Source organism: Loxodonta africana, chromosome 5 (assembly GCF_030014295.1).
Source record: "Loxodonta africana isolate mLoxAfr1 chromosome 5, mLoxAfr1.hap2, whole genome shotgun sequence".
In the NCBI taxonomy this organism is placed as follows: Eukaryota; Metazoa; Chordata; class Mammalia; order Proboscidea; family Elephantidae; genus Loxodonta; species Loxodonta africana.
The window spans coordinates 68,417,916-68,432,404 of NC_087346.1; the positions used below are offsets into that span (position 1 = coordinate 68,417,916).

A 14,489-nucleotide genomic window follows, 5' to 3' on the forward strand; every position below is an offset into this window, starting at 1 on the left:
AGAAATGTGGAAACCTACTCTTCTGTTGAAGCTGAGTCGAACTTACCCAACTTTCGGGAAGAGGAAATGCACACCATTTGCTGGCAAGTACATCTTTTGTGTTCTTTCAGATTCCACGAAAATAATATCCTCTTCTAAAAGTCTATGCTTTGTAAAAAAGTTACATTAAGGTTTATCAAGCATCTAAAAATGTAATTTAATTGTTTGGGAATTTTATTTGAAATCTGAATCAGAAAGGTTTCCAGTGGTTAACGAAGCATTTTGTGTTCAGTTGTCAATGAGTAAGCAAAACTCAGTAAGATACTTTAACAGCACAGAGAGACAAGTAGAAAGTTTTTGGTAGAAATCCGAAAGACACTGTCCACTATTAAGGAGCTCTAAAAGTGCTATGACATCATAAATAGAAAGCAGCATAACACTGTTCCCTTACCATATCATGCCTTCAAACAGATTTTGGATGACAAGATGTGACTGAGTGACAGTTATCAGTAAAGTGACATGAGTCCATGCGAACTGTTAATAGCCCAACAACACAACAATTAGTGGACACAACTCATCAGCGCAGCTGAGAAGCAATCGCAAATTTGAAACACAAATTTCTTGCATGACTTTCGGTCAAAATTTGTAATATACGATCATACAAAATAAATGTAGTTAGTAAATTATATTCATTTTGTTGCCTACTGGAACCTTAAAATAATGAAAACATTTTAGAGAGTAATTTTAATTTGTACACAAATGGAGAGCTAATAATATTGAGATATACCAGTAAATTAAAAAAACACACAAAAAAGGAATCATAATTTTGAATCATAAGGTTAAAATGAGAATTTTATGCTGTTCTTATGGCAGGCATTTGGAGAGGAATATTTTACTCTGGCTACATCCTGTAGTTATTAAAATGCTTAAAACTAATTTTTTTTTTCAGAGCTCATAAAGAGTACTTTCTAAATTCAAAAACTCCACCTTTTATGCCTGAAAGCTGATCTTCACAGATCTGTTCAATGACAGTATTCAATTTCAAATTTTCAAAGAACACTGTATTCCGTCAATTCCATCTAATCTGCAAAATGGGGCCACTTCAGTGTCTTCTAGCATCACTAAGAGTAGAACATGAACCAAGAGAAACTAACATTTCTATGTACTAGTCTCATAATTTTGACTGGAGTTTTAAAAAAATGACTTCACTTGTCTTAAAATTTTAATTTATTCATAATAAACCTGTTTCCCATTCAGCAAACATCATATTACACTGATCATTTCATTTGATTTTTATCTACTTAAAAGATCCAACTCTCTTTTATCCCAGTTGCTTTAAAAGGCATAATGATTTTGTTCCAGGAGGCATCACTTACATTTTCACAGGAGATTCTATTATTTCTAATTTGTCCTGATTATTTCTAGATTTTCACTAAGAACTTCACCCTACCCTCAGATCCCCTGAAATCAGAAAAGCAAGAACTACTACAGTTTTCCCAGTGATAATGCCCAACAGGATGTCTTAATGGAGAAAAGTAAAGCATAAAATATAGGAAATACATTCCAAATCCAAAACAAGTCTTACTGGAACATGAATTCACAGATCAAACCAATTCTTGCATTTTATAGCTTATAATTAGGTTCATTTTAATGAAATGACAAGCATATATTGTTCAATAACAAATTTCATAAAACATTAAAACTTGGATATGCTGAACAAAATACCTCATGACAAAAAGAATTAAGCAACTCTTTAACTATAACTATCAAGAAAATACATGTTCTGCTGCCTGCTTTATGCTCACACTGAGAGCAAGTAAACAGAGTTTCCTTTCATAGAAGAATATAGCTAGGAAGCAATAAGATTCTTCAGATTTCCACAAATTTAGGGATTCCAAATAATTTCATTTTTATTTTTTAGACTCCGAAAATATTCAAGAAAATTTTTGAGGGAACTTTAAAAAAAAGTTTAATGTTTAAACTTCAATGTTTTGTATTTAATAGTCATCCTAAAATAAAAAGCCCCTCACATTAGATAAGACATCGACTAGGAGGGTAGATATTCCCTCGCTACAGAAAAGAAACTAAAGGCTAGGGTTTTTATTTCAGATCATGACTACAGAATAATGGTTAATACACACCATATAAAACTGCAGACGGTAATGTTTCTTCACCAAGCTCAGTACAAACATGCAGAAACCTGTTCAAGAACAAAAAACAAGCGCTTGTTGTGCAATTTGGTACAAAGTGTAAGATTCACTGAGCCCAAATAAGCCAGTTCCCTAAGCCACGTCCACCCCATCTAGGCATATTTTAGCCACCTACTCAGATGCCATCTCTCCTACTATCTTACATTAAGCTTTCTAAATAAGTTCCTTGAGGGAAAAGAGCTTGTATTCTCCAAAGTGCCTCATGAATATACTCCATGACACAGATTCAAACATTTCTGCACTAAGTCCATGAAGTAGTCTTGCATTTCAGTGGAATACAATTTATTTGCTATATCGACTCATCAGGTATAAGTATAGAATGTTTTCAATCTCTACATAATACAAAGACAAATAATTACAATTATGACAGCTAACATTCACTGAACACTTATTATATCCCAGGTGTCTGTCTAAGCATTCTTACATGTATTAACTCATTTAATCCTTCCAACATTCCTGTGATATAGGTACCTTTTATTACCTCCATTTTACAGATGAAGAAAAATGCATAAAGGACTTTATTAATTTACTGAGGATCACAGAGCCAGGAAGTAGATAAGGCCAGGGACCCTACTGGCCTTCAAAGTCATGTGGTTCCATAAACCCATATTTAATTAGATCAGCAAGATTCAGGTTAAGAGTAACTTGAAATTTCTCACAACCACATTATATGAATTATAGCAAAATATGATACTCTTGATTTCTAGATTTAAAAAACAGTATTTGTGTTTGTATTTATATCCTACAAATTTATCACAATGAAAATTTAGTAAATAAGAATTCCTAACTTATTAAGTGAAATCTAATAATTATATGGAGCCTGGTAGCACAGTGATTAAGTGTAAGGCTGCTAACCAAAAGGTCGGCAGTTCAAACCCACCAGCAGTTCCTTGGAAACCCTACGGAGCAGTTCCACTCTGTCCTATGGGGTTGCTATGAGTCAGAACTGACTCAACAGCAATGGGTTTATTTTGTTTTTTTGTTTTTAATAACCATAGACTAAAATAATGAGAGGCAATATAAAATACTTCTTGCTCAATATAACTTAACAGTAAACTTCTAAAAATGTGTGTTTTACAGAGGTGGATCCTAAAAATGCATAAACCCAGTTTAATTGCAGACAAACATCCACATATGCATTCTATTCTGTAAGTGTTTAGAGAGTGTGTTCTGTGAGACAGAAATTGAATTGTTAACTGCCCTATGCCACATAAAATAAACACTAGACTTTGTGTATCTAATTTAAACTTACCAAAACAATTCTATGCACCAGAGTAAGCAAGGGTGCCACTACCCTCTCCAGACCAAAGAATCAAACAGCAGTTGCCTTTTGCTGCTTTTTTGATGACTGATTTGAAGTGTCAAAGCATAAAGAATGATGACAAAAGAAGAGAATTCATACTGACCCCCAGATCCTATTTGTCACCTATGGCTGCTAACCATAGAGTCAACAGTTTGAATCTGCCAGGCGATCCTTGGAAACTCTATGGAGCAGTTCTACCCTGTCCTGTCGGGTCGCTATGAGTCAGAATCGACTCGACGGCACTGGGTCACTGGGTTAGGGAATAAGAGGAAACCCTGGTGGCATAGTAGTTAAGTGCTACGGCTGCTAACCAAAGGGTCAGCAGTTCGAATCCTCCAGGCATTCCTTGGAAACTCTATGGGGCAGTTCTACTCTGTCCTGTAGGGTCGCTATGAGTTGGAATCAACTTGACGGCACTAGGTTTGGTTTTTGGTTTGTTTTAAGGAATAAGAAAAAACTGACCCACTAACACTATGCAAGACTAGACTGAAAAAGCAATATGTAAACTTTTTCTGAGCAGAGACACAACTGAAAACCAATATGTCACCTTTGAGAGAGAGAGGGGAGCATTAGAATATGAAATTCATGGCACTGGAATCACTGGCTATATTAAATAACTCTTCAGAAATTATTGCTGTGAAGTTTTTCCTCTAAAGCAGGTAGACTTATCTTGTGGCTCAAGAAATAATGTAATTTCTATGCTGTTTTCTGCCATTGGTCCAGAGTTAAATGTGACAGCAGATGGGCTTGGTTCAGAGGCTAATGGCGAAAGAGCAAAGCAGAGAGACAAGATGTGGCTGGAACCTCTCGTTCTGTCTAAACAGACCACTTGACTCTCCCAGGCCCGGCCATGGGGATTTCTCAATAGCATTAACTATGAATTATCTTCCCACAAACACTACTCCAAAATATATCGTTTTCTCTTTCTTGAAATTATATAATATCATTCACTCGAGCATTTCTTCAAACAAAATCACTAGCCAGATTGTTCAATATTTTCCTAATGGACATTCTATACAGGACAGTCTTGCCAATTCACTTTTACCTGATCCAGTTTTGCCTTTAAATTAACATGTGGCTTTCTAGGGTGCTCTAACAAAGGTTATAATTATCTGACTCCTATATAATTACCTGACTCCTACATATGTTAATGCAGTCCTTTGGCTTTTAGGAAGGGGGGTTATGGTTTAAAGTGTTCTCCTAGCATATCTAAGGTTAAATGTTATTTTAAAAGGAACACCCCCCATTAACAAAAGAATACTTATAGAATGATATTTCCAATTAAAATCATAGGATTTGTTACAGTATTATAAATAAAATTACATTTTTAAAGCTTCCCACTATGCAGCTCTTCAGATATAATTATGCTCGATTACACTTTACGATCATCGCCATTTATGTACGCAGTACTGCGCCTGGTGCTGTTCAAACAAAGATGTGTACCTCATGCTCCCCTGGCTCAAGGAACTCAGCAGGTGGGTAGAGAGAGCTGGTTACCCATCAGACTGAAGAGCAGTGTATTCAAACAAAACAGAAGAGAATGAGATTTCTAAGGAGAACAGAAGTAAAGGGGAAAAAAGATATTTAAAAAAGCCGGAAAGACGGAATAGAGGGAATTTCAGAAAGATGGACCAACAATTAAAAAATATTTAGGAGCCCTGGTGGTGCAGTGGTTAAGAGCTCAGCTGCTAACCAAAAGGTCAGCAGTTGGAATCCACCAGCCACTCCTTAAAAACCCAATAGGCAGTTCTACTCTGTCCTGTAGGGTTGCTATGAGTAGGAATCGACTCAACTGCAACGGGTTTGGTTTTTGGGGTTTTATGATATAATAAAAAGGCTGGAGGTTTGAGTCCATCCAGAGGTGCCCTGGAAGAAAGGCCTGGAAATCTACTTGTGAAAATCAGCCACTGGAAACCCTATGGAGCACAATTCTACTCTGACACACATGGGTCGCCATGAGTTAGAATCTACTTGACGGCAACTTTTTTTTTTAACGATATGCCAGACCCAGGACACAAATATGAATGAGGTAGGTAGGCACCATCTCTCCAGAGCTCACAATCAAGTAGAAGAGACAGAAAATATAAAGGAAAAATAGCTATTTTTTAGAATTTATTATTGATTAATCAACTCAGTACACACATACAGCACTTAATTCAAAAAGCAGACATTAAGATAGACCAAGGATAGAATACTGGAGCTTACTGGCTTGTTCCTTCCTGTTATGGATTGAATTGTGTTCCCCAAAAATATGTATCAACTTGGCTAGGTCATGATTCCCAGTATTGTGTAGTTATCCTCCATTTTGTGATCTGATGTAATTTTCCTATGTGTTGTAAATCCTAACCTCTATGATGTTAATGAGGCAGGATTAGAGGCAGTTATGCTAATGAGGCAAGATACAATCTATGGGATTAGGTTGTATCTTGAATCAGTCTCTTTTGAAATATAAAAGAGACAATCAGGCAAAGAGGAGAAGACCTCCTATCACCAAGAAAGCGCCAGTAGCAGAGTGTGTCCTTTGGACCTGGGGTCCCTTTAGACCAGGGGAAGATTAATGGCAAGGACTTTCTCCTATAGCTGACAGAGAAAGAAAGCCTTCCCCTGGAGCTGGCACCCTGAATCTGGACTTCTAGCCTCCTAAACTGTGAGAGAATAAACTCCTATTTGCTAAAGCCATCCACTCGTGGCATTTATGTTATAGCAGCATTAGATAACTAAGACACTCCCTTTTTCACTTGGTTATATTTTTCATTTAAATCTATAAAAAGTTTCCAATATTGTATTAAATAAATTCAGAACCACAATGCTTTATGTGTGTCTCTATTCAAACACTAAACTACATTTGAGTTGTTGGTTTTAAGTGAATATACATTGTAGAAATTGTCATCCAAATTAACCTAATATTAGCTAAGATAAAGAAAGGGTTTCTTTTAATCTACATGGTGAACTTCAAGTGTAAAACCTGAAGTTTTAAAATATTGGTAGGTCTGTAGAGTTTAGTGGTGGAGCCCTGGTGGTGCAGTGGCTAAGCATTCGGCAGCTAACCAGAAGGTCGGCAGCTCAAATTCACCAGCCGTTCCTTGGAAACCCTATGGGGCAGTTCTACTCTGTGCTATAGGGTTGCTATGAGTTGGAATCAATTTGATGGCAACAGGTTTTTTGTTTGTTTGTTTAATAGAGTTGAGTAGTCTAAGGGTTTCTGGAGATACAATCCTTTGTGAACAATTATTTATGACACTTTTCTGAAGATCTCATCAATATACTCTGATAAAAAAGGCAACTAGGATGTTAAAGGAAAAAAAATCCTTATGATTAATTTTAGTTATAACTTAAAGTTAATTTTATATGTCCATCAATTTTCTTGAGCTCAGTTACACCTTTTGCTTAAGGGTTTTAAACAAATTAAACTGGTGTTTAAAAATAGTTTTGCATAAAAAAATTACTAAACACAAAGTGTATAAATTCTGGTTGGCTAACGAGATAGTAAACCCATTGCCTTTGAGTTGATTCCAACTCCAAGCAACCCTACAGGACAGAGTAGAACTGCCCCATAGGGGTTCCAAGGAAGATCCGGTGAATTTCAACCTTCTAGTTAGCTGTTGAGCTCTTAACCACTACACCAGGAGGGCTCCAAACAGATAGTAAGGTGATGATACTAAGGTCAAACATTATAAGCTAATTTACCGATCACTTCTGGACAATTAATCACAAGACTGCTCTGGTTTATAAAGAGCCTTAAATCCAATTCACCAATGTGATGAAGAGTTCTAGACTCAAAAGAAAATATTTGTCCTATTATTTTCAGTCTTTCTGATTTCTTCTTTTCTATCTGTCAAATTCATTTTTTAACAAAATCATCTAAATGTCCCAATGACTTTGGGCACCTACTCAGTGAGTCATTTTGTGTGATATTAAACAAGTCACTTAATCCTGGGAGCATCAATGAGGAGGCCAGGCCCAGAGATACCTAAATTTTATTTTAATAAAATTCAATGTCAGCGAAAGAGCTGAGGCTGTCGCTGCTTTTTAAATTATCTGCTAAGACTTGTACTTTTCAAAGTCATTTCACCACTGCAGTGGAACTAAAATTTCGACAGGACCCTTTGAATATTACAATATTACTGTGAAGTAAATAAATAAGAAGGACACATGTTGGAGGCTTATGGTCTAATAGGGCCATTCTTTTTTATAGGCCATACTATGTTGATGGTGTTAGGTGCCTTCAAGTTGGTTCTGACTCATTGTGACCCTACATATAACAAAACGAAACACTTCCTGGTCCTGCGCCATCCTCACAATCCTTGTCATGCTTGAGCCCACTGTTGCAGCCACTGTGTCAATCCATCTTGTTGAGGGTCTTCTTCTTTTTCACTGATCATCTACTTTCCCAAGCATGATGCCCTTTTCCAGGGACTCGTCCCTCCTGGGAACATGCCCAAAGTACGTGAGATGAAGCCTTGCCATCCTTGCTTCTAAGGAGCATTCTGGCTGTACTTCTTCTGAGGCAGATTTGTTCATTCTTCTGGCAGTTCACAATATATTCAATATTCATCGCCAACACCATAATTCAAAGGCATCTATTCTTCTTTGGTCTTCCTTATTCATTGTCCAGCTTTCACATGCATTATCAGGTGACTGAAAATATCATGCCTCGAATCAACTGCACCTTAGTCCTCAAAGTGACACCTTTGCTTTTCAACACCTTAAAGAGGTCTTTTGCAGCACATTTGCCCAAGGCAATACATTGGTTGATTTCTTGACTGCTGTTTCCATGGGCATTGATCGTGGATCCAAGTAATTTGAAATCTTTGACAACTTCAATTTTTTCTCCGTTTATCATGACGGTGCTTATTGGTCCAGTTGTGAGGATTTTTGTTTTCTTTATGTTGAGGTACAATTCATACTGAAGGCTGTAGTCTTTGATCTTCATCAGTAAGCGCTTCAAGTCCTCTTCGCTTTCAGCAAGCAAGGTTGTGTCATCTGCATATCACAGACTGTTAATGACTTCCTCCAATTCTGATGCCATGTTCCTCTTCATATAGTCCAGCGTCTTGGATTATTTGCTCATGATACAGACTGAATACTTAGGGTAAAAGGATACAACCTTGTCACACACCTTTCTTGACTTTAAACCAGGCAATATATCCTTGTTCTGTTCAAACAACTGCCTCTTTGTTTAGGTTCCTCATGAGCACAATTCAGTGTTCTGGAATTCCCATTCTTTGCAATGTTATCCATAATTTGTTATGCTCCACACAGTCAATTGCCTTTGCATAGTCCATAAAACACAGGTAAACCTCTTTCTGGTATTCACTTTTTTCAGCCCAGATCCATCTGACATCAGCAATGATATCCCTCATTCCATGTCCTCTTCCAAATCTGGCACGAGTTTCTGGCAGTTCCCTGTCGATGTACTGCTGAAAGTGTTTTTGAATTATCTTCAGCAAAAGTTTGGGTGTGATATTAATGATATAATTTGATAATTTCTGCATTTGGTTAGATCAACTTTCTTTGGAATGGGCACAAATATGAATCTCTTCCAGGTGGTAGGCCAGGTAGCTGACTTCCAAATTTCTTGGCATAAACGAGTGAGCACCTCAGCACTGCATGTTTGTTGAAACATCTCAATTGGTATCGTGTCAGTTCCTGAAGTCTTGGTTTTCGCCAATACTTTCAGTGCAGCTTGAACTTATTTCAGTACCATCGGTTCTTGATCATATGCTACCTCTTGAAATGGCTGAACATTGATCAATTCTTTTTGGTAGAGTGACTGTGTGTTTCTTCCATTTTCTTTCAATGCTTCCTGAATCATTTAATATTTTCCCCATAGAATCCTTCAACACTGCAACTTAGAGGCTTGAATTTTTTCTTTCGTTCTTTCAGCTTGAGAAATGTCGAGCATGTTCTTCCCCTTTGGTTTTCTAACTCCAGGTCTTTGCGGATTTCATCAAAATTCTTTATTTTGTCTTCTCAAGCCACCCTTTGAAATCTTCTGTTCAGGCCATACAATAGTTTTTCAAAATGTTACCACTGGGGGAAACTGAGCAAATGTTCAAGGGATCTCTCTATTATTTCTTACAACTACATGCGAATCTACAACCATCTCAATGCAAATTATGTTTTAGCCAATAATCTGGCAAACAAAAACATTTTTTCACAGACAACCATAAAATACAGTTGGGTTCCAAGCTGACCCATGGTATTTTCTTTTTTTTGTAATATTCCACTTAGTAGTTACTATTGGTTTAATGGTATACCAGACAATTTTCACACCTCTGGACCTTGTAGGTAGTACGTTGTTCCAGTTCTAATGCATTTAGTGTCCAGGTGGGTCCCTTTAGAAGTGTGTGAAGCTCAGCAGACTGGAGCTGGAGCCTCATTGTTCTGTCAGCTGAGCATTCTATTCGATGATGCTTCATGGATATGCTAATTTTGTAAACTTTTGTCTTTTTTTCCCTTTACTTCTGTGAGATAAGGCTTGTAAGCATAATTATGGTTTTCCTGTGTGACAGGGAGCCCTGATGTGGTTGTTCAATGGGTTTGTTCTGGCTTGTCTGTGTCATATTTGGAAAACCAGAGGTTCCTCATGTAACCTAATGGAAAGATGCCTGCAATAAATTCTGTTTAGTTCGTATTGGTATATTGTCATACCACAGATTGGTGGCACCAGAATGTCACTCACCTTATAGGTAGCTTGCATTACCAGATCATATTTCTCAAAATCCGTATTACAAACCAAAAATTTAAACCCACTCATTTTAGTAAGTATGCATTCTAATACTGAAAATGTATGCCATCAAATATATTTTTTTAAAAAATTTGTTAAGGAAAGTGTTAAATATGAGCCATAATGATTCAGGCCCTTAGTATATTTAATATGAGTTACAACAGAGCTTCGTATCTATTCTCCCTGCTAGCATCTCCCAGTCCATCTTTCATTTCGCTATATACCTGCTTATATCATTGCTTAGCTTAAAATCATCCAGTGGTTTCTCAAGGATAAAGTCCAAACGCCGACCACGAACACAGACTTTCAAAATATGGCTCCTGCCTACCATTCAATCTTTAATGCCTGCCACTGGCCCAGAACATGCAATCCTCTCTCATTTCCATGTCTTGCACAGCTGCCACCTCTGCCTGGAATGCCCTCTCCCACCATCTACCTGACAAATGCCTACTTTTTCTTTACTGTTAATGTGCCTGCCGTCTCTTCTCAAAGGTCTTCTCTGGCCTTCCCAAGGCCTGGCAGAGCAAGGCCCTCCTCACCCTTTTTCATGTTACTGCTGGTCCTTGTTCACGTTTCCACACTGAACCAGGGACTTGTGTCTCTCCAGCTGTGAGATCCTGAAAGGCGCGCTCTCGACCTTATTTCTCTTTGTATCCCCAACACCAACCACAGTACCTAGCACTTGGAAAGCATTCAAGACTTGTTGAAAGAATGACTGATTGACTTTCAATGAGCTTCCTGATTCTATGCGCCTAAAATAGCCAGTGGTAAGCTATATCTAAGGAGCTTGGTGGCACAATGATTAAGTGCTGGGCTGCTAACTGAAAGGTCGGTGGTTTGAACCTACCAGAACCCACCAGCCGCTCCACAGGAAAAAAGACCTGGCGAACTGCTCCTATAAAGATGACAGTGTAGGAAACCCTATGGGCCAGTTCTATTCTGTCATGCAGGGTCGCTACAAGTTGGAATAGACTCAGTGGCATACAACAAGCTATTTCTATGGCAGAAGTCAGTGTATTCTTAGAAAAAGAGAAATATCAATTTCGTTTTATAAAAGTGGAGTCAGAAAGTTTAATGTATGAAGCAAACAATCACTAAAAGAGGGCTGGCTGGGAGGCTATTGTGTATAAAATGTATAAACAATAATGCAAATATATTACACCATTGAGAAGCTAGTCCCAAGTATAAGTTTCAGCAAACCAAAACAGAAAGTAAGCCAAGGAAATAGTACTCACCTCATATGCTAATATTCCACCTGTCAACATTGCCATATGTATGTACATCAATATAGACGTAACTCAGACATACTCCAGATACGAAAAAAAATGAGGCAGAGATCTAGATGGGCTGATACTAAACCATCTATAAAGCATAAAAATCAGGTACTAAATAGTCTGTATATAATAGCAGAATAGTCTGCTCTCATTTGTATTAAAAGAAACCAGGAGAGAGATATAAATATATAAGCTTGACTACTCAGAATACGTCTGGAATAATACACAAAAGTTAACAGTAGTAGCCTCTGGAGATAGTATGTGACATTCTCTGGTAGAAAGGAAATTTCACTGAATACACTTAGTCAGAATTTTTACTATCAGTATATACTATACGTTCATTTTTAAAAACCAGCTAAGTTAAAAAAAAAAAAAAAGCTAGTTAAGGACTCTTGGAATACTTGGCTCTTGGCATATTCTTCACTCAGAGCCCCGCTGCCATTATATGAGAATACTAGCCGAGTGTAGAGTGGGCCTTCTCAGATGGTCAGCCCACTCAAGCCTCCAAATGACTGGCATCCATCTGACTGGCATCCCTGGGTAGTGCAAACAGTTAACGCCACTGGCTGCTAACCAAAATGTTGGAGGTTCAAGTCTGCCCAAGGGGACCTCAGGAGAAAGGCCTGGTGTTCTACATCTGAAAAACATCCATTGAAAACCCTATGGGGCACAGTTACTCTGACACACATGGGGTCACCCATGAGTCACAATCAACTCGACGGCAATTAGTTTTTTTGGAAGTAAGAACAGCCCAGTTAAACCCAGGCAATCCACAGAGCCTTGAGAGAAAATAATAGTTGCTCTAAGTTGGGTGGGGGTGGGGGCGGGGGTGGGGGTGGACTAGCTATTTCTGTTTTAAAATGGTAACTTGATCAGGTGTATTTATTTCTATTCCCTTTTTTTTTTTTTTCCTCCTGGTATCCCATTAAAATATCATTAAAAAAAATTAAGGCAAAACCCCAAAGGAACGAAGAGAATTGAAGAAATTCTGGAGACCAGAAGACAACCGTCAGCAAAATTTGGAAGCTGAAGAACAGATGGATGACTTAGCAGACCTGAGAAATCAGGGGCGATTAGAGGTATTTTCTAGAGAACAGAAAAGGCTCAGTGGACAGCAAGAATGAAGTAAGAGTTTCTAAACTGGATATAAAGTAAAATTCCAGCAATAATAAGTCCCAGTCCTAGTCAAACCAATCAACTGTGAGAACAAAATAAAGATACATTTAGGTCTGTATGAATGCAAGAACTTTACCTTCCATGCACCATTTCATAGGAAACTACTGGAGGTCAACCTTCAGCAAAACTAGGATGGTAACCGAGTAACTGGAAGATGCAGGATAAAAGAAACGGGAAGTGGGGTGTCCAAATCATGGTAACAGGTAGGCGGTAGACCTACAAGCAGCCAGTCCAAATTGAAAAAGGATACGCAGAGGGCTATGGGACAGAAGTCTACAGGAAAAGAAAGAATTGATACACTATTGGATTTGTGTGAACTTTGAAAAGACTACCAGGAGACATGTGACATATTTGAAGGCGAAATTAAGGATACCAATGTAGGAAATTATGAATGTGGAAAAGAGAAGGTAAGGCAGTTATTAACTTCAGGGAAAAAAACAAGCAGTTGTAAATGAATGGAAATGTAATCACAGATACTATTTGGCTCTGTAGGAAAGGATATTTTAAGTACTTGGAAACTCTATGGGACAGTTCTACTCTGCCCTATAGGGTCGCTATGAGTTAGAATCAACTCGACGGCTATGGATTTTTTTTAGTTTGGTTTATTTAATTATGTAAACAATGACTATAAAAAAAATAAGAAGAGTATAAAGGAGAAGTGAGACAGGTTATAATAGGATGTCAAAAGATAATATCTCAAATAAATTAAGAAATGAGCATATTGCTTAGAAAAATCAAAAAAATACAAGAAACAGCTCACAAATCTCTTTGGCGTGAGGCTGGGAAGTGGGTGCAGGGTGGCTGTTTACATTATAAGTGCTTTTGAAACTATTTGATTTTTAAACTAATGCACATATATTAATGATACAGATGATTGTATTTACTTATTCATAATTTTATTATCAAATAATTACAAGAGTAATTACATGAAATAAAGTAAAATCATTGAGTTCCATAATGAAAGTCAGCACAGACACTTCTCTAGCTAATACAGAAATTCCCTCTCGAAGGGGTTCCCTTCTGAAGAATACATCGTAATTCAGTTCTGATGTAAATCGAATACCTCGCTGTTTTTTTTTTTTTAGTTTTTATTACTATTGGCTTTTAGTATCAGCAGTGGGTTTTTATCTTTATAAACACAATCTCTGTCTTTGGAGGCTGGCGTGAGAATGATAACATCAGCAAATCACATGCCGCAACACTGTATGTAGGAGGTGTTACTAACAGTAAGATATACAAAAACAAAAAAAACCCAGATGGTTGTAAGTGGGGTGAGTTGTAATTCAAGTACATTGTAAGTCAAGGATTACCTGTATTTATTTTTAAAACTAAAATGCCAGAAATGAAGTCTTATTAGTTTAAATAAAAGCTGAGGAAATATCAAATTCTTTTCTCCTTTGACAGTTAGGAATCCATCCCAAAGTCTACCTTCACATTTAACAAAATCAATTTGCAGTTTCTACCAAGAAAAAATGTCACAGGTATGCTTTGATAAACATAAAACCAGAGTCAAGTGTTTTATTCTCCAAGTTCTTAAACATTTTAGTACAATCTTCTTAGCTGGTATCAATCAACATTATCTCTCTGTAATCAATCCTTCTAGGCTGATGAGAATTTAAAATGGGCTGACTACCTTAAAATGAATAATTTCTTTTGCCCTTGAAAGAATAAACACCATTCTAATAAATATTTCCAGAACTGTACTTTCCTTAGGTATATAAGTAATAGTTCATAAAAATGAAGTAATACAGGCAGAAAACTGAGCTGAATGAAAAACTTGGATGTAAAAAGAGGAAAATCTTTCAGGAAAATTAGGT

At 37.2% G+C, this 14,489-nt stretch overlaps 1 protein-coding gene across 7 annotated transcripts in view; it reads right to left on the bottom strand.

Moving 5' to 3' along the window:
* CDS1 (CDP-diacylglycerol synthase 1) overlaps positions 1 to 14,489 on the bottom strand; it is an 88,055-nt gene that overhangs the window by 21,587 nt on the left and 51,979 nt on the right. For 4 of the 7 annotated variants that reach the window (XM_064285632.1, XM_064285631.1, XM_064285629.1 and 1 more), the window contains exons 6-7: positions 2,121 to 2,179; positions 47 to 147 (exon numbers count right to left, since the gene is read on the bottom strand). In XM_064285632.1, coding sequence (XP_064141702.1) covers positions 47 to 147; positions 2,121 to 2,179 — 160 coding nt within the window. Of the gene's footprint in view, positions 1 to 46; positions 148 to 430; positions 514 to 2,120; positions 2,180 to 14,489 lie in introns of all 7 variants that reach the window. The other 3 variants (XM_064285634.1, XM_064285630.1, XM_003414105.4) reach the window with 1 other exon arrangement.